This window comes from Platichthys flesus, chromosome 12 (genome assembly GCF_949316205.1).
Source record: "Platichthys flesus chromosome 12, fPlaFle2.1, whole genome shotgun sequence".
NCBI lineage: Eukaryota > Metazoa > Chordata > Actinopteri > Pleuronectiformes > Pleuronectidae > Platichthys > Platichthys flesus.
The window spans coordinates 1,606,957-1,624,854 of NC_084956.1; the positions used below are offsets into that span (position 1 = coordinate 1,606,957).

A 17,898-nucleotide genomic window follows, 5' to 3' on the forward strand; every position below is an offset into this window, starting at 1 on the left:
TATTTAATATACACTCTAATATACACTGGATCTACTATGTTTGTGGATGTGTGGAATGAAGCCCCACATCCCTTTCAGCGTGGAATAGCATTACATTACAAACTGACACCAACACCGGGCTGTTAATGCCACGGGGCCTGGTGCAGCTTTGATTCAATACACACATGCAAAATTGCTGTGTTTAAATAGATATTTAAATGGAAATGTATTTGGGGAGGACAGCTGTTGGTATTTGTAGCCTGGAGTGCTCATTACAATGGGAAATAGGGAGGAGTGTGTATGGGAGAGAGAGGTGGTGGTGGTGGTGATGGGGGGGGTTTGATGACAACAGTAGCATGGCGAGCAGCTGTGTTAGCAAGTGAATGGTGTAATTACTGGCCAAACCTCTGTCATTAACCTGCACTGTGAGTGCTAGCACCGCCGTTAACATGAGAAAGACTTGATTAATTGACTGCAAGGTTGAGATTCAATTATCTCATTCGGCTGCAGTTTGAAAGATAAATAATAATCAGTTGGAATAAAAACAAAACACAAACATTTTTCAAATATCTGAGCTTAGTGCGGAGAATTTCCTTTTAGATTTAAACATCTTTTTAACTTCCATTAAAATTAAAAAAAAAAAATGAAGTAAAACTTTAACAGACAAACCAGAACATAGAATTAGAGGTGGAGACGAACAGGTGGATTCAAATGTGACAGCTTCACTTCAAACCTTAAATTCAACTCTTGACAACAAATCCAATCTAACTAAGACGGAAAGGAAGCAGATGCAGCTTCGGTTTGTGTAGTCGTGTTCGTCACTGTGCAGTAGCAGCCCTCTGTGGGTGTGTGCATAAACATACTCAGTTTGTTTGTTAATGTGGAACTTGTATAATTAGTGTTTGTGTGTTTGTGTGTGTGTGTGTGTGTGTGTGTGTGACTATGTGTTTGGCAGCTTGACGCAGGGTTTGTTGGACCGGCTGCTGCACGGGGTCCCAGGCAGAGAGGCGGCTGATGAAAGCATTGGCGGGATGCTCCAATAAAGAGCAGATTATCATAAGCGGCCATTGTCCACCTCCCAATTCTCACCAACAGCACCCCCCCCTCCCCTTCTTAACTGCCCACCCTCCCCACCTACTCACCCCTCTGCTGAAAATGTTAATCGGCCCTATCGCTGGCAGGCTAAGGCCTCAATTATACTCCATGTGGACGTGGACAGCTGCAGACAGTGATTCTTATACTTTCTAGTTTCCTTGGAGTTTGAGATGTGCAGTTTGAGATGTGCAGAGCCGGGTGCAAACACCTCTGATAGCTAACGGGTCGCTCAAAGTATCATTTAACCTGAAGGAGAGTAGACGAGTCTGGAACCAAAAGTACAACTGATTTAGAGGAATTGAGGAATAACAACAACAAAAAGAAACACAACTGGAGAGATGCCAAGAATAAATTCCCGCCCTAGTTTTTAAACTCATTTTACTTGCACGTCTCTGGGCTGTGGCGACTAGCTTCTCCCCCTCCCTCCCTCCCTCCCTCCCTCCCTCCCTGCCTCCCATTGACTCCATCCACCCAGCTCGTTTTATCTGAAGATTCTCAGACAATGCCCAGAGGATCCCGTTCCCTAATCTTCCTAAAAATCCCCCTTTCATCCCCACTGTTAAAGAATGTATGAAAGGCTGACACCGAGCTGGAAAAAAAGAAGAAGAAGAGAAGGCCGGAAAAAAAAAAGAAGAAGAATGAAGCGGAGCACATCTGGGAGAGAGGGTGGTGTCACTGTGCAAGACTGGGGGGGGGGAGACACCTCGTAAGAAGAGTAATTAAATTGTTTTGCTGCTCAAACATTAAAATGGCCGAAGTCATTGAGAGCAACAGCAGGAGAAAGAGTATTTATGTGTGTGTGTGTTGGGCAGAGGGTAGGGGGTTTAATCTGTGTTCTGACCCAGTTGAACCTTTGAGTCACACACACACATACACACACACACACACAGAGACACGCACACAATTTCACACAAAACAAAAAGCTCAAATCCTTTGTTTTGTCCCCTCAAAGGCAAGAAGAAGCCAATGGGTTTTAAAGGAGTGATCCCCAGATTTCATTCCCTCCCTATAGGGGAGAGCGCTGCATTTGCTCCTGAAGTGAATTCAAGATGACCACAAACACATTCCACTGAGCTCGAAACACAAAAACCCTTCGATTGAAAGTGAGTGCTCTTTTTGTAACCCGGACAACTACCACAACAAGAAAATGACCAAAGGCTTGGAAGCAGCAGCACATCTCCGTCTGGCTGCGTCTGTCTAAGTTGCCACGAGCTTAGCTTATAAGAACTGGGCCTGTGATTCTGGATAAACAATAGTTGCAATCTCCCTGCTCCACAATTCCAATCAGAGTCCACAGAGCGGCTGTGAGCGTAGCCTGTGTCTCTTTCATTAGAAGACGTCGGAGGAGGAGGAGGAGGAGTGGTCGTGTGTGAAACTCAAATGTTACCAGACTTATTTTCAAAAGAGGAAAAAACTGTGTCTTAATGTTGCACCTGAACAATAAAGTAAATACAGATTAAAGCCGACACCAAAACCCCTGTCCCCTCCATCTTTCAGTGTGTGAACTGGGGAGGGTATTATGGTCTAAACACTTTTTCTTCTCTCAGTGCTGAAAGATTAGACTGGTTATCCCATTAAAGTTGGTAAAATGCCATTCTTGTGTCTTTAAGCTCTCGTATAGGAGGTCAAGATGAGTCTGCCTGTGCTTACAAGGCGGCCGCGGATGTAATCTGCCCAAAGTTACAATAATTAATGTTAAGCTTCCCCAGCAATACGTTTGTAAAAGAACTGGTCCTGATAATATACTTAAAGCTGCACGCGCTGTTTGTGTTGCTGCAACGCGACAAGGCAGGGCTCGGTGTGTGTGTGTGTGTGTGTGTGTGTGCGTCCCTATGACACTCACGTAGCGCAGCTTAAATCTTTAGTCAAACTCTAAGCTGATGCTGCCACAATGCTGGATTAGACCGACAGACGTGGGAAAAGAAGTGAGAAGCCGGCTCACTTGATGCTGAGGATATATAAACATAACACACACACTCAGCGACACTGATGCAATGATGCACACGCACAATGATGCCTGCACACAACCGCCATTAGTGTGACAACAAGACGTGGAGGAGATCTGGAGGAAATGTGTTAAAACATGACCGGCCTGGACTCAAGCTTTAAAAGAAGAGAAGAAGTGGACACCGGTAGATTTCAACTTCAAAATATGAGAATGATTTTAGAAATGCTGCAAAATGCTTACTTAAGAGAGAAGTGATCTTAAACCTTTGAATCATTGTCATTAACAACAGAACAATAAGGTGGATCATAATGTGCCTGCAGGCTTTAGAGCCAGTGGTTGACACTCGAGCCGTTTTGCAATCGTCCACCTCATCACACGGCGAGTCAAAGTGGCAAGTGGCTCTTCCCGGTGTGAAGGCATTGACAGTCGGCTCCGTCCCTCTCTCAGATACTGAACAGTATAGGCTGCATGTGCACAGTACATTAAGCCCTTGCTGGATCCCTCCTTGTGCCATTCTCCTCTCGTCGACTCGCAGACACAAAGGCAGATTAAAGGAACGCACGCCATAAAAAAAAAACCTGTGTGTCAATCTTATCGGCTTCGAGTGCAATTTTTAAACATATGTTAATCTGGGGGAGCTAAAACTCATTCTCTGCTCTCTCTCCTCACTGCTTGTTTATCTCTTATCAAATGCGCAGTAGGTGAGGGGCAGCTTGGCGGCGCGGCTAAGTGCCATTATTTGGATAATTGCGTCCATTGTTACAGGTTATATAGCTATTTGAAATGGGAGGTGTGTGTAAATAGGTGCAGGGGCCAGGTGGGGGGTGGCTGAGATGTATTCAAACAGGGGAATGGGGATTTTCTCCAAAGGCTACATGATGCATTTGAATGCTTAGAGCTGAATTTTCAATAAGGAGAGTTTGATATGTTTTTTCGGTGCCACAATAGCTTTAGAAAAATAACAATGCCAAGGTCAGACGCATTTCATATATCAGTGGAAACACAGAAATGATGAATGGTATCTCAACTCGGCTAAACGTCTGAATAGAAATAAAATATTTACGACAGCATTAAAAAAATAAGCTCTGCGATCTTTTCTTTGAGCACTGTGTTAAAAGGTTGTATAGATACTTTCAAAAGTTTCACAACTTACCGTAAAGACACACGGATATCCAAATATTATTATTACTATGAATGATATATATGTAATGAATACTCAGCTTGTTTAATGTGCTGATAATCTTCCCATAAAATCCATAAACTCTGGTATGTAAAGTCATGTGCAGGACGTGAGTGTTCTCCTAATGTTGCGTGTGTGAAGGACAGTGCTCCCGATGGTGCAAGAATAACAAGTTCATTAGTCGAGGGGGGGCGTCGCAGGAATTTAAATTCCCCCCCGACTCGGGCCCGGCCCCTGATTGGCTGGCTGCGTCAGCACGGCGAGACTCATTAGAGCCCAGCAGTAATTAAGAGTTGTTAGAAAGTGAATTCTCCAACCGCAGATTAGAAAATTAAACTATTTACTGATTACATATTAATAGAAGACAACAATGGCGCTTGCCATAAGCTTGGAAGGCAACCAAGGAATAAATCTGTGTACTTAATTACCATAAACAATGGGGGCATAGAAATGGAGTTTTATGCACACTCCCTCCTGTAATGTGTCTGATATCAGAAGACACTTGACAATTCTTGTTCAATTATCTCTATTATTTAATGTGCTGTGAACTGCCTCTGAGTAAATAAATTAACCACCCCAATTACTTTGGATTCATCTGGGGAGGGCCGCGGCGTAATAGAAAATGCTGCAGAAAGCTGCATTGTACCCAAACCAAGGGAGAGAGGGGGGCGGGTGGGAAAGTGGAGGGAGACAAGGGGAGAGTGAGGGGGGGAGAGAAGGGAGGGAGACGGAGAGATTCACAGGGATAAAAGGGAAGAGGGGAAATAGAAAGCGATGCAGAGAGGATCGAGAAAGACACAGCGAGGCGTAAAAGGAAAGAGGAAACAAAAGTGAGGAGAGAAAGTGGCGGGATGAGTTACTTAAAAGAAGGAGAATAAATACATAAGATGATTAAAGACCTGATTCCTTGAGGGAAACAAAGACCAGAGTAAATAGAGATGGGGGGGGGGGGGGTTGCAGAAGCATGTGATATGAAAGGGAAGGCGTGTTGAGGACCAGCAGAGCACAGTGGATCTTCCCAGGCTTTCTGCTGGTGGAGCAGAGAGATGAACAATCAGTCATGGGTCAGTCGCTCTGTCTGTTCACATCTGTCCATGAGTCCTCAGCGCCGTGCACCACCACAGCAGCGCAGCACACTGAGCTCACCCACACATACCTCAACAGGTCGGGATCATATGATCATATGCACCACTACCGGGACTCTGCACCTCCACCCTGCTCAGGAGAGTCTGCACACGGGTCTGAGCTACACATTCACTTTATTAAAAACAAGGATAAATCTGTGAATATGGGTCAGTGAAGCACACAAATCTACAAATAAATTAAACCTCTTGAAGCTCATCTTATTATCTACATCTGAGATCACAGCTTTATTAAAATATTGGAAGTTTGTGTCACATTTTACTTCCTTTTCTTTAGAAAGTTGTCACAGAGAAGATCCACTTGTAGATGTTCTTATGTTGAATTTAACAGTAGCTTATGTGAGAGTTTCAGAGTGTGTTTATCTAAACTTCAGTAAGAAGTGATGACAGCCTGGTTTCGGAGAAGCATCAGAGAAACTCAGCAGCTCTCTGAAGAACAACGTTTGTTTATGAACCAGGGCACCAGTAAAAAGAAACCTGAATTTCCTCTGGCACATAGTGTTTCATAAAAATTACCTCTAGTCAGCATGTGGATGGCAAAGTAAAAGGAAAAACATTAATAGCTGGTGGTCATTTCTCACCATTTCCCCCAGTATAAAGTACAGGCACCAGTCAGATGTGATGGATCAATACTGGAACAGCCAATCAGACACAACTTCAATCACACATCCAGTTTTCAGAGCAGCAAAAAACTAAATCTCTCTCATCTTTGACAGCTTGCAGAAAGGTGACCTCAGCCACGGAGGTGATAGAGGTTACTCCAGTGACCACCTGTCACTGGCACATCTCGCGCTGACGCCTCCAGACCTCAAGGCCTAAAGGCTCAATCCATAAAGTATTGGACGAGTCTCTGGGACAAGTGCTGCAGAAGGAGATATAGAAAGACTTTCAGGAAGTGAGAAATGTGCTCGACAGCACCAGGCAAAAACTGCCAGTGCCACAGAGGAAGCAGTTCCAGTTTGAGGGGTTTATAAATACTGATATTTCAGTGGTTAACACATTCAACACACACTATATTACCCACAAAGTATACATGTCATGCTACACACCCCAGAAGTCATTCTGTTGACTTGTGGAACCACATTTTCTCAATTTCATTCCTTACTCCTTCACAACAAAAAGGACGAAGGTGAATGTCTTTTTGTGATATTGTGTATTTTGTCCTCACCTTCGCTGTTGTCACCCTCTTCCTTTTCAGGTGAATCACTTTTTTCTTTGAATCACAGGTGTATAGATATATATATATATATGGGAAGAGAAATCTTTATGGTAGAAAGCGTTTGGGGGTAAATAGCCTGGCGTCTTGCTGGCTAGCACCTGCTTTATCAGTGGGTGAGGAAGAAGGAGTAAAGAAACAGCCCTTCAGATTGACACAATGTGCTCCGACAGGGGGAGAGGGCACAGAGGCAGGAGGGAGGCAACAAAAAGAAAAACCAGGAAAGCGAACACAACAAACAGAGGAGAGATAGTTTCGATATCAGCACCCAAATGGGATGGAGAAGGTGAGCGCAAATCCCACCGCCCCAGTTCTCTTTTCTTAAAAACCTCCATATCCTCCCCTGTGTCGCTCTTTCAGGATTTTGGGGGATAAATCCTGCGCGTTAGGAGCTGATATATCAGAAAGAGCATGACAGCTGCTGCTAAATTACTACAGCAAATACTGCACCTACACTTTCGGGACATTTGCAAACATTTAACACTTCTCGGGACCATGGATTTCCCTTCTTTTTTTTTACAACAGCATTCTTGGGTGAGGAACGGGATGCTATTCTCCAATTTCAGTTTCGGGACTTAACGCAGCCAAGGCCCCTCTTCTTGGCTCGGCACTCTGTCTCATGTCTTAACAAGGCTTCACCCGCAGCCAATTCTTAAATAAAAACCTTCCGAATCCGGCTCTGCACGCCAAACCAGATTGCACTTTGTATGCACGGGTGTGTAAGCGTTTGTGTGTGTCTGTTGTGGATTTGTGAACTGTGTCAGTGCTCATGTTGTGTTGCCTCATTTTTTTTTTTTTTTAAACATTTCTTTGCTTCTCCCTCTCCTCCCTTTAACTCACCCCCGTCTTTCCTTATACAGCATATCAATGAAGGCCAGATATGTACTAGGGGAAGGAGGGAGGGAGTGTGTGAGTGTGTGTGTGTGTGTGTGTAGCTGTGCATGGCTGAGCGCACTGTTCAATAGTGTGGAGGTTGGCTGGCTGGGGCCGCGGCTGGCAAACGGCTGCAGCGGAGACTTCAGCTGGGGCTCCGCTATCGCACCCAGTTATCGTTTCCCCCATGAAGGGCTCCCTTATCACCCCAGCCCAGAGAGGTCTCCCTTCTTCTCCCATCCCCGAGACACACTCCCCTCTACCACCCTCCCCACCCATCATTCCCCTCCCTTCTCCACCTCCGCCTCCTCCCTTTACTCCCCCCCACCCTCCATCCCCTCCTTTCATATCCACCCAGCGCTCCGTCGCTCAACATTCAACCGAGAGGGAGGAAGGGAGCGAGAGAGAGAGAGAGAGAGAGAGAGAGAGAGAGAGGGGTGGAGGCTTCAAAGACTCTCTCTCTCTCTCTCACACACAAACGCACACATAAACACATACACACACACACAAACTCCCCAAGTGTACATGCGTGTGTATGTGCGTGCGTACGCTCAATTTGCCAAAACTGTTTTTCCAGTGTAATTGGGCTTGGGGTACCTGTGTCCATGAGATAGCGCAGCCTCTTCTCCACGCGAGCAGCTCGGGCGTCTATGTGCCTCTGCTCGCTCTCCAGTGCAGACAGCTCCCCAACCACATACTGACTGGTGTCTTTGAACGCCTTCTGTCAACCAGAGAGAGAGAGGGAGAGAGAGAGAGAGGGGGGGGGAGAGAGAGAGAGAACGGTTATGAGAGAAAAGGAGGAGTAGCGCGATATAGCATTAAACAGAGAAAAAAGGGATGGAGGGATGAAACGGAATATTGGGAGTTGGGAGAATAGAGAAGTACAGAGATGGAATGTGACGCAAAAGGGGTGATGGAGGTACTGAGGGAAATAAAGGATGAAAAACAAATGACAAGAGAAGAAGTGAAGCAGAGGAGGAGGAGGAGGAGGAGGGTGAAAAATGTCCCAAAGAAAAATCATACCCAACATAAGACAAAAAGAAAAATAGTTTAATTTCAGGACGAGTGACACAAACAGTCGGAGACAAACTGTCGCTGCCTCTCGTTTTCTCACATCTTCAAAAAACACTTCATAGCTGCGTCGGTTTATTGTTTGTTTAAAGAGCAGCTCTGAATCTGAGGAATGTGATTGGAGACATATACGAGTGAATATTCACCCAAAATTAAAAGATCATTATTTAAGAATGTGTATATTTATTTGTCTAGGAATGTGTTGTGTGTTCGCTTCAACTCATTGCTGGTGTAATTAAGGAAATAAATAAATATGATTACTCCAATATTCATAATAATAAAAGGAGAGAGAGGTACAGATGCAGCAGTGGCATCTAAATGAGTTACTTCACAGAAAAGTGATGTTTTCATCCCAATTGATTAATCACTGCTCAATTAGATATGCTCCAACGATCAGATTCATCTCATTGTCCAAGTAAAACCTCCCATATTTAATCCAGAATCAATATTAACGGTTTCTCCAGCAGGCGATCATCAGTTTAGTGATTTTATGTTGAACAGCTAACTTCACATGTTCTAATAGTGGACATCACTCATGTTGTGTTAAATGTCTCATTTAAGAGAGTCGTACATTCAGCCGCTCTATTACTCAACAGACTTGGACACATCACTATAAAATAAGCACTTAATACACAGACCCCCGGTCACCTCTGTCTCTCTGCTACTTGCTATTCCCCGGAGGTGCTCCTGTGAGTGAGGAATGTGTTTATTCAAATTCACAACTGAGGATGCATCCGAAAAATATCTCCATTTTACTGCTGATGCACTTCGTTTTTCTTAATGGGAAGAGGAACTAGTGAGCAGGAGAAAGTTTTTATTCCACCCAGGCCAGCACTTTCCCCTGTACTCTTTCCAGTGTGTGAGTATGTGCATCTGTGCAGCTCTGTGCACATGTGAGTTCTGCAAGTGTGTGTATGTGTGCGTTCCCAGCAGCCCCCCCCCCCCGACACCCTCCCCGTCCTCCCCCTCCTTGCGCTCTCGCTCTATCACCATATTTTTCCTTGGCAAATCAATTTTACACATGATCAGCCCACTCCCCTTGCCGCGCTCAGCCCAGCCGTAATTAAGAGGAGGGAAATTACCATATATATTATATTAATGCAAACATCATTCAGCAGGTAATTCTTGGCTGATCGGGATAATGGAAAGGTTGAACACCCATTAACCCTTGGGCCCAGGCACTGGGAGGAGGAGGGTGTGTATGAGAGTGTGTGTGCGCATGGGACCGGGGTGGAGGGTGCAGGGTCGAGGGTAGGAGATGGCTGCCTGGGAAGAGAGATTCACCCCTTGGTCTCCAGCAGAACACGACCATTCACACCCACACTCTCTCAATGAAATAATAGCATTTATAGAGACACATGCTTTGTACGCACAAGTTCTAACATGGGCTGAGAAGAGGGTGTGTATGTGTGTGTGGGCACTTGAAGGACACACACACATACACCTCTAAATGGCAGCAGATATCTACCATTGTTATAATTAAAATGGCAGCCTGTTAGATCAATACCTAGATGTCTCTGCAGAGAAGAGAGGGAGAGTGTGAGCGTGTGAGAGGTGGACAAGGTGAAGAGGAGGAGGGAGATGTAAGAGTCGAGGGAGACGAGTCCTCTGACAGATTTATCTAAGACAAGACAGCGGAGACAGAGCGAGCTGACGAGGGGGAAATACAAAAGGCCAAGAAGGTGACGAGACCTCCTGACCCCCACTAAACTCTCCTCGTTTATTTTGCCATTCTTCTAAAGACTTGATCATCTGTCAATTACTCAGGCTTCATTAGGCCGAGGCTTCACAGAAAGGACTTGATGTAGGATATCGAAGCATAGACTTTGATGTCACATGTTGCAGGAGCACCCCCCCTTTCTCCTGAACCAGTTGATACTGTGCTGGATAGTGTTGCTGGGAAGTCAGAGACTCATGAAGTGACTTTATACTTTGACATAAAGATGTGGATCGAGCTCATGGAAAAGCAAACTGGTTGTTGAAAAGTTATCCAGAACCATCTCCGGACCAGCATTAGCAACAGGTTCACCTTGGTGGAAAAGGTTCATGTTTCTGGGACTTTGTTAAATATGAAAAGAACAAAGCAAACCTCTTCTTCAAATGGTCTGCGAATATCAATCTCTGTCGATGAACCTCTGTCCTCCTCAGCCTTCTTCAGATCCTCAGAAACAGACTTCTGCCTCTTCATCTCTGGAGGGATGAGCAGATGAACCAGTGTCAAAAATCGTCTTTATAGTTCAAGGTAAATGGCACATCGATGTAAAGGAGTTCATACCAAGTTGTCAGTGATATGTCTAAATGTTATATAAATGTTAAAATTCTCCTGTTGCAACAATCTACCTGAGAGTTTAATGTCTTAAGGTAAAAGGAGGAGTTTCTTCCAGGAGTTGGTTCCTAAGCAGCAGCCGGTGAACAGGTAAATAATGACGTAGTGTGTTCAGAACCTTTAAACGTCTGTGCACGTCTCAGTTACCTGCTCTCAGGTGGGAACTGCATGTTGTGTGAGTGAAGAGTTGCTCTGTGCAAACAAACCTCCCTGGGTAAACAGTCTATGCATTGTTTATTCACTGCATGTGTGTGTGTGTGTGTGTGTGTGTTGTGTCGTCACTCACCTGGTCTGCTCTCCACATACTGGCTGAAGGACTTCAGCTGGGTTTTGCGGACGGCAGAGTCCTTGTTGAAGACGACTGGGCTGCGCAGTCTCTCTGTTGCTCTGCGCAGCCGCTCTGCTCGCAGCTCCTCAGCGTTATTCTGTCACGACACAGAGAAACGTGCATTCAGTCTCGACAAGCAACTTATCCTTGAGTTCATTCAACGGCTACTTGTGATCATATTGATCAACTTCAAATTACTGACGTTAAAAAAACAATGTCAGAGAAGAGTTTGCTCTCAAGCTTTTATTAAGGAGCTGATTCAGGATTTCACAGCTGCTCTGGGATTACTGTGATCAAACACACACAAACTAGTGCACATGAAAACATGTTGTGTCAGACACACCTACTGAAAGGCCACGAGATAAATCTGGTGGAGGTTGATATATTATCTACATTCATGAATACAGACACATATGAATGTGTGTGTGCAGGCAGACACACACAGACACACACACACACGCTTGCTCATGAGAGAGACAAAAAGGAAGCAATTAACTTGACTTTCAACAAACCCAGAGCCAGAAAATATATTCAGATTATGCAAAATGCAAAAAAACGCTATTGTTTTCAAAGTGAACATGTGTTAAAAAGCTCCACGCTCGCTTCGCTCACTATCAAGAAACCAGCGTGCAGGAATGTTTTATTACCAGGCCTCCCAATAAGCCAAGCCGAGTGGAAAAGAAACCGACTGGGGCTGAGATTGACGCCGTGTCAACGTTCATAAGACGGCGAAACGTGTAATAAAGTCGACAATTAGGGCAAACACGTTCCACTGCTTGAGACAGAGGGAGATAGTGAAGCGCAGCAGGGACGACTAATAGAGACAGTGTGGGTGTGGAACCAGCTGTGGACAGGGAGTTGTTAGTTTAGCTTCAGATTATTGACTTTCAAACACAACGTCAGCAATTAGTCTGTTCTCGCCTTGTTTAGTCTATTAGTCTGTCAGATTCCACCGGCCCCTTAAAAACCTCACGTCAAGTCAAAGTGAGGCTAAATTATTCATGAGGTGTTGTGTACAAAATGACCAATTAAAAGATTTTAAATCATAAAGCGAGAGCTGGGATTTAAGGAAAGCATTTTCTGTTTGTCTGGGTGCTGCCCTGCCGGTTGACACAGACACACAAATAACACAAACATACACACACACCATGTGGAAGAGCAGACATTTATTTCTCTCTGTGAATCGGATGCTCGGCTGAAGTCAGGATGACCCAACGGCCTCGATGACAGACCTGGAAATGCATCAAATATCCCTCTGGCCTTTGTCTAACTTTGTATTTGCTGTGCATCATCTGTAAATAAATGAAACTTTGTTTAAAGTTGCTGAGGACACGAATCCATCAAGTGGCTGATTTTATGAATATTTAATATGTTTGTTTGTAGGAAAAGTGAAACAATCACTGATAATTGGACGTCAAAGGATTTATTGGATTAATGTTGCTGTTCTTGTCATATTCTCATGATAAGGGTTTGGTATTTTTTTTTAATTTTTCAAGTTTATTGACTGGGAAGAAGTGCAAACCTTTGCAATATCTACAGTGAACTGGTTCATTTGACACCAGCGTAAATCCCAGAGGAGACTGATTAGGACCCGGAGGCTGTCGACCCAATTATCATTTATTGTGTAACTGTTGAGAATCTGAGTGGGTCAACGGACGAGAGGTTAAACAGCTGCAGGAAGAGAAACTGATGTCACATCACAACACAACTAGATGAACACAACAAAATGATGATGGCGTTCTACTTATACACTTTCTTAACGACTTAAAAACTAACTGGACAGTTCGCCCCCCCCCCCCCCCCCCCCCCACACACACACACACACACTCAGAACACCTGCCCACTCTGCTCCCCTCCATTCCTCCTCCCATCTTACTCTTTTTCACACTCTCTCTTTATCTTATCTTTGTTATCATCACTGTGGTGAGCAGTGGCAGCAGTGATTCTGCTGTGTGTGTGTGTGTGTGTGTCTGTGTGTGTGTGTGTGTGTGTGAATGCGCATGCAGGGTGCTGCGTGACTAATGTTGCAGTCTGCTGAGCGTTGCATGCCCTTATCGTCCACCACCGAGGCTGCGCATACACACAATTGCTAATGAGAGCGAGTGTGTGTTTGTGTTTGTGTGTGTGTGTGTGTGTGTGTGTGTGTTGCTGCAGGTCGTTCCACCTGCCTGAAGGACTTTTAAGATGTCCAATCCTCCTGGGACAAGGTGTAGGATTTTTATTTAAGGTAAACTGACGTGGGCACACACAGAAACACGTTTATGTTCATGTGCAGCCACTGACTGTAAAAAGCTTATGATATAACTGATTTGTTTCAGGTTTGTGGTTTTAAGTATATTTTAATTTGGTGCATTTCTGCAAAAAGGATTTACCTATATAGTGTGATAGAGAGACTTTAGTTTTTTGGGCTGTAAATGGAAAGTCAGGAGAATCAGCTCAGGATTTTGTTTCCAGTTGCCGACATTGTTCAACAACCGATTACACAACAGCAGATAAACTGTTTATTACAACATTTCATGATTCAGGACATAAGAGTTGTACCTGTTGCACCTTCAGATCTAAAATACAGACAATCATGATTGTTAGCTTTGGCCCCAGAGGGGATACTTAGAAGAGAATGATTATATGATGTAGATCATTAACTTATAAAGACCATATTCTTAACAGAAAGCCAAACAGGTCTCAAACTTTAAAGATATTAACATGTGAGTGATAACCATGTAGACTGTTAGGGTTACATGTTGAACAGACACTGAGGTGATCTCAGTTCTCAAGTTCTCAAGTAAGGTGGCAGGTGGGGACACTGAATGTTCACACTTCTGGGTAAAGGGATTTAGATTTGGGCGTGAACCAAACGTCAATTCCATGTCTGTGAGGGTCAAGTGGTGACACATGCACACGTACACACGTGCACACATACACACTCTTTTGGCCATAAAGGACTAAGCCTTTTAGGCTTTGAACACAAGAGGGTGTTTATGTGAATTGATGATCAAAGACACCCTGTGCTGCCATAAGCACAGAGGGCTCCTGCTTGTCCTGACAACCACACACACACACAGATGAACACACACATGCACGCAAACAGTCACTTTACTCCACTTGACATTCAAAATCAATTAACCAGATGTTAAGACTGCCCGGCTGCGTTGTTGGCTCAATATTCACATCAGAAGGTATAGACACATTCAGCAGCAGTAACCCCCCCGCTCCCCTCCGTCCCCCACCTATCCAGACACACGACAACTGTGTGAAAAGGTCACAGTCAATAGAGGGGACAGCTAGCATGTTATGTAGAGCATTACGATGCCACTGTGTGTGTGTGTGTGTGTGTGTGTGTGTGTCGTGGCTTTAGACAGACTCATATGGACACAAGAGGGATAAACTACAGCCTCACATGAAGTGGTCCGACTAACTGATGTGTACACAGGGTCAGCCAGTTGACAACAGGGTCAATCGGACCTGATTGATTGGACTGACCCTTTGATGGTGTGGAGAGGAGCGGAGCGAGGGAGTGGGAGGGAACAGAGCGAGAGGGAGGTGGATAAAAGAAGAGAGGGATGGAGAGAAAAAGGGAAAGGAAGCTGCACAGTGTGTGTTTTTGAAGTGCGTGTAAAGTGTGCGTACCTCCAGTCCTTCTGCAGGGCTGAGTGGAGAGGTGGAGGAGGCAGAGGGCGAGGATGAGGAGGAGGTGGAGGACGGGGACGAAGGGGAGGTGACTGGTCTCGGGCTGACGTCCACCAGCTTCTTCAGCTTCAGGTCCACGTGTCGACTGTTGGTACCTGGACAGAGACGGATCAGGGGGGTGAGAACAGTCACTGTATAACAACTACTGTAAGAAACACAAACATTTAAACTGAACACAAACACACACAGACAAACATTTACAAAGACAAAGAGGTGACAACTTACTTACTTTGCATTCATACACACAAACACTCACCAAAGCCATTGATAGGGAATATACACAAACACATGAGTGGGAATGGATACACACCATAGTATACTGAATATATATATATATGTTTTTCTTTCTTTTACAATAATAATAATAACAATAATTCATGGATCTTAATGACAAATATTAGGGGGACTAATATCTATGTGTCTGCAATCTGCTGCCACAGCTCTCTCTCTCTGCCTTCCAGTGGTCGTGTCCAGGTCTATTTTTGCAGGGACTGGTAACCACAGCCCCCCTGCCAGGCCAGACCACCGCACTGAGGAAGATGAAAGAACGGGAGGGCAACCGTTTCATGTGTCATCTCCCACTAACACACACACACACACAGAGACACACACAATGAATGCATACAGCTGCCAAACTGAGACCCAGAGACACATAAAGAATCAAACATACAGACTCATTCGCTCAGGAAGCAAACACACAGTAACGGAGGGAATGACCCGTGTTGCTGGAAAATTGCTTCAAAAACTGAGCATGTGTGTAGAATCAAGTGCGGTATCATTTATACTTTCATGATACAATCGCCACCACCCGTTTCTTTCAAGACTAAATAAAAATTAGCAGCAACAAAGAACAAAAACAGGAACACGGCGCGAGAGAGAAAACCACAAACAAATGGTGCAGAGATATTTCACTTCAAAGCTGGAGGAACCGTTTGTCTGTTTTCATGTGTGTTCTTTTTGTGCGCTCCCTCACTGTACTCACACCTATCTCACATCAGCAGGAAACTGAGGGAGCAAAATAAAAATAATAAAATAAATTAAACAGAAAACAAAGTAATTAGTTTACCTCTGAAGATTTGAGCAAATGCTTTCCTGAAGATATGATTTTTATTTGTCTGGGGAGCCCTTTTCCGACTTTATTAATTACGACTTAAGGAACTTTGTAAAGAAGGACAATTTAGTAAAAAAAACAACAACAGTGAAGTAACTGGACTGTACTGGTTCCTCCGGCGTGTGAAGGACTGGTGGCTACAGAGCCAGAGGTCACAGAGGTCGGAGGGGAAGTGATGATAATTCACAAACATGCACTGAAAGACGTCAACATGGATGATGGAAGAGAGTGTGAGAGAGATGGATTCTCAACGATTGTGTTATATGTGAAAGAAAAATTGAGAACTTATTATAGAACATGTAGTAAATATGTGAAGCAAGTCTTAAACAGTTGATTTTAGTTAATTGGAAGGAGACAGACATGTGACAGTGGACCATGCAGCACCACACAGCTTCAGCCACAGACTTTACCCAGAGAGGTTAGCTCAGAGCCGGGGTTAGTAAGCTCCAGGGCCCCCTGGAAGCTGGAAGTGGCTGGTAGCAGGGCCTCCAGTGGCAGCGGGTTAGTAACCAGTGCAAACGGAGACGTGGCAGCAGCAACAGTGTCATCATCACCACCACCATCATCACCAACATGGGGCTTCTCCTCCTCAGCCCTCCCCTCTTCCTCATCCTCACCCCTGTCACCATCATCATCCTCATGATGATCCCTCACTCCGTCCAAAACATCTGTGGGTACGGAGCGGGACAGAGGGAAAGAGAAAGGAAAGGGAACGAGGAAGGGAGTGAGTCAGGGAGGAAGGAAATATAAAAAGAGGATTAGTGAAGGTGTTAGGAGGGAGGCAGGAGAGGAGAAGTAAAATGAGGATGTTGGAGGAATAAAAGGTCAAAAAGAGGAAGAAAGAAAAGCTTGGTTAGTTTGTGTTAACAGAAATCTGAAAACATGATACTTGACCTGATTCAATAATAATTAATTACATTTACTGCACTCATGGTGAACTTTGGAAAAAACAATGCCACTAGCCAATCTAGTATTGTTGTTAAAAGGAGGTGGGGCAAAAAGCACAGCCTGTTCCCAGCAGGAATGTTGTCCCTTTATCACACCTCGTCGTTCTGTGTAATCGGTATAAAGAGTTCTGTCATGTATATTCCATAATATGGCATCTATATCTGTGTACAAGGGTTAGTTGGACTACACACCAGTTCAATAAAGTGTTGCCTCTGATTCCACAACACCAACATGTTCTTAAAAACCACACACTGGTTCAGTATAATGGTAGAAATACAGCAGCACTATGCTGGGATGTCTGTATACAAGGGGCTCGATAAAGCACATGTTTCATGAGGCTTCCTGAGGGGCTGAACAGATCAGTGCCTCTACATTGGGAACAAGAGAGTAAACCTGTTAGAATAAACCCAAATGGAGACCTGAGCGGCTCCTGCTGCACGGATAACCCACCACGGATTAAAACAAAACAATCAGTAAACAGCATCTGACATTCAAGCTCCCTCCTCTGCTATTTGCGACCTGGTGGGGAGCGGGGCCGAGAACAAAGAGGGAAGGAGAGAGAATCATACCAACACTATTTCCTGTTAGTTTTTTTTTTCTTTCTAATTTGCTAGCTGCGACGTGGAGCGTGCTAGCGAGCGCCGTTCCTGCGTGGCTGGCTCGGGCCTAATTAATGGGAGGCCACGGTGATGGAGTTTGGAAAGTTTCTTTGCGGGCAGACACTTGGAGGGGGCAGCCTGAGCTGCATTAAAGGACCGTGAATGGTGTTGAGGGGAGAGAGGGAGAGAGGGAAGGAGGGAAGGAGAGAGAGAGGGAGTGTGGGGGCTAGGATTAGCCGTTCTGCTCGGGAGGCCTTGTGTATCACAGCCCACAGCATTTCTCTCTCTCCTCTCTACCTCCTCCTCCTCCCTTGTTCCGTCCTTTCCTCCAACTCCATTTTTAATGAGACCAACAATTAGTCCAATTCAGAAAAGCTGAAAGAGCAACTAAATCA

General features: G+C 44.7%; 1 protein-coding gene across 4 annotated transcripts in view; it reads right to left on the bottom strand.

Moving 5' to 3' along the window:
• The window catches only part of ehbp1 (EH domain binding protein 1), a 118,030-nt gene that overhangs the window by 23,043 nt on the left and 77,089 nt on the right, over nt 1–17,898 (bottom strand). For 2 of the 4 annotated variants that reach the window (XM_062400970.1, XM_062400969.1), the window contains exons 17-21: nt 16,367–16,624; nt 14,786–14,940; nt 11,117–11,255; nt 10,594–10,694; nt 8,031–8,154 (exon numbers count right to left, since the gene is read on the bottom strand). In XM_062400970.1, the coding sequence (XP_062256954.1) occupies nt 8,031–8,154; nt 10,594–10,694; nt 11,117–11,255; nt 14,786–14,940; nt 16,367–16,624 (777 nt within the window). The remainder of the gene's footprint in view (nt 1–8,030; nt 8,155–10,593; nt 10,695–11,116; nt 11,256–14,785; nt 14,941–16,366; nt 16,625–17,898) is intronic. The other 2 variants (XM_062400971.1, XM_062400972.1) reach the window with 2 other exon arrangements.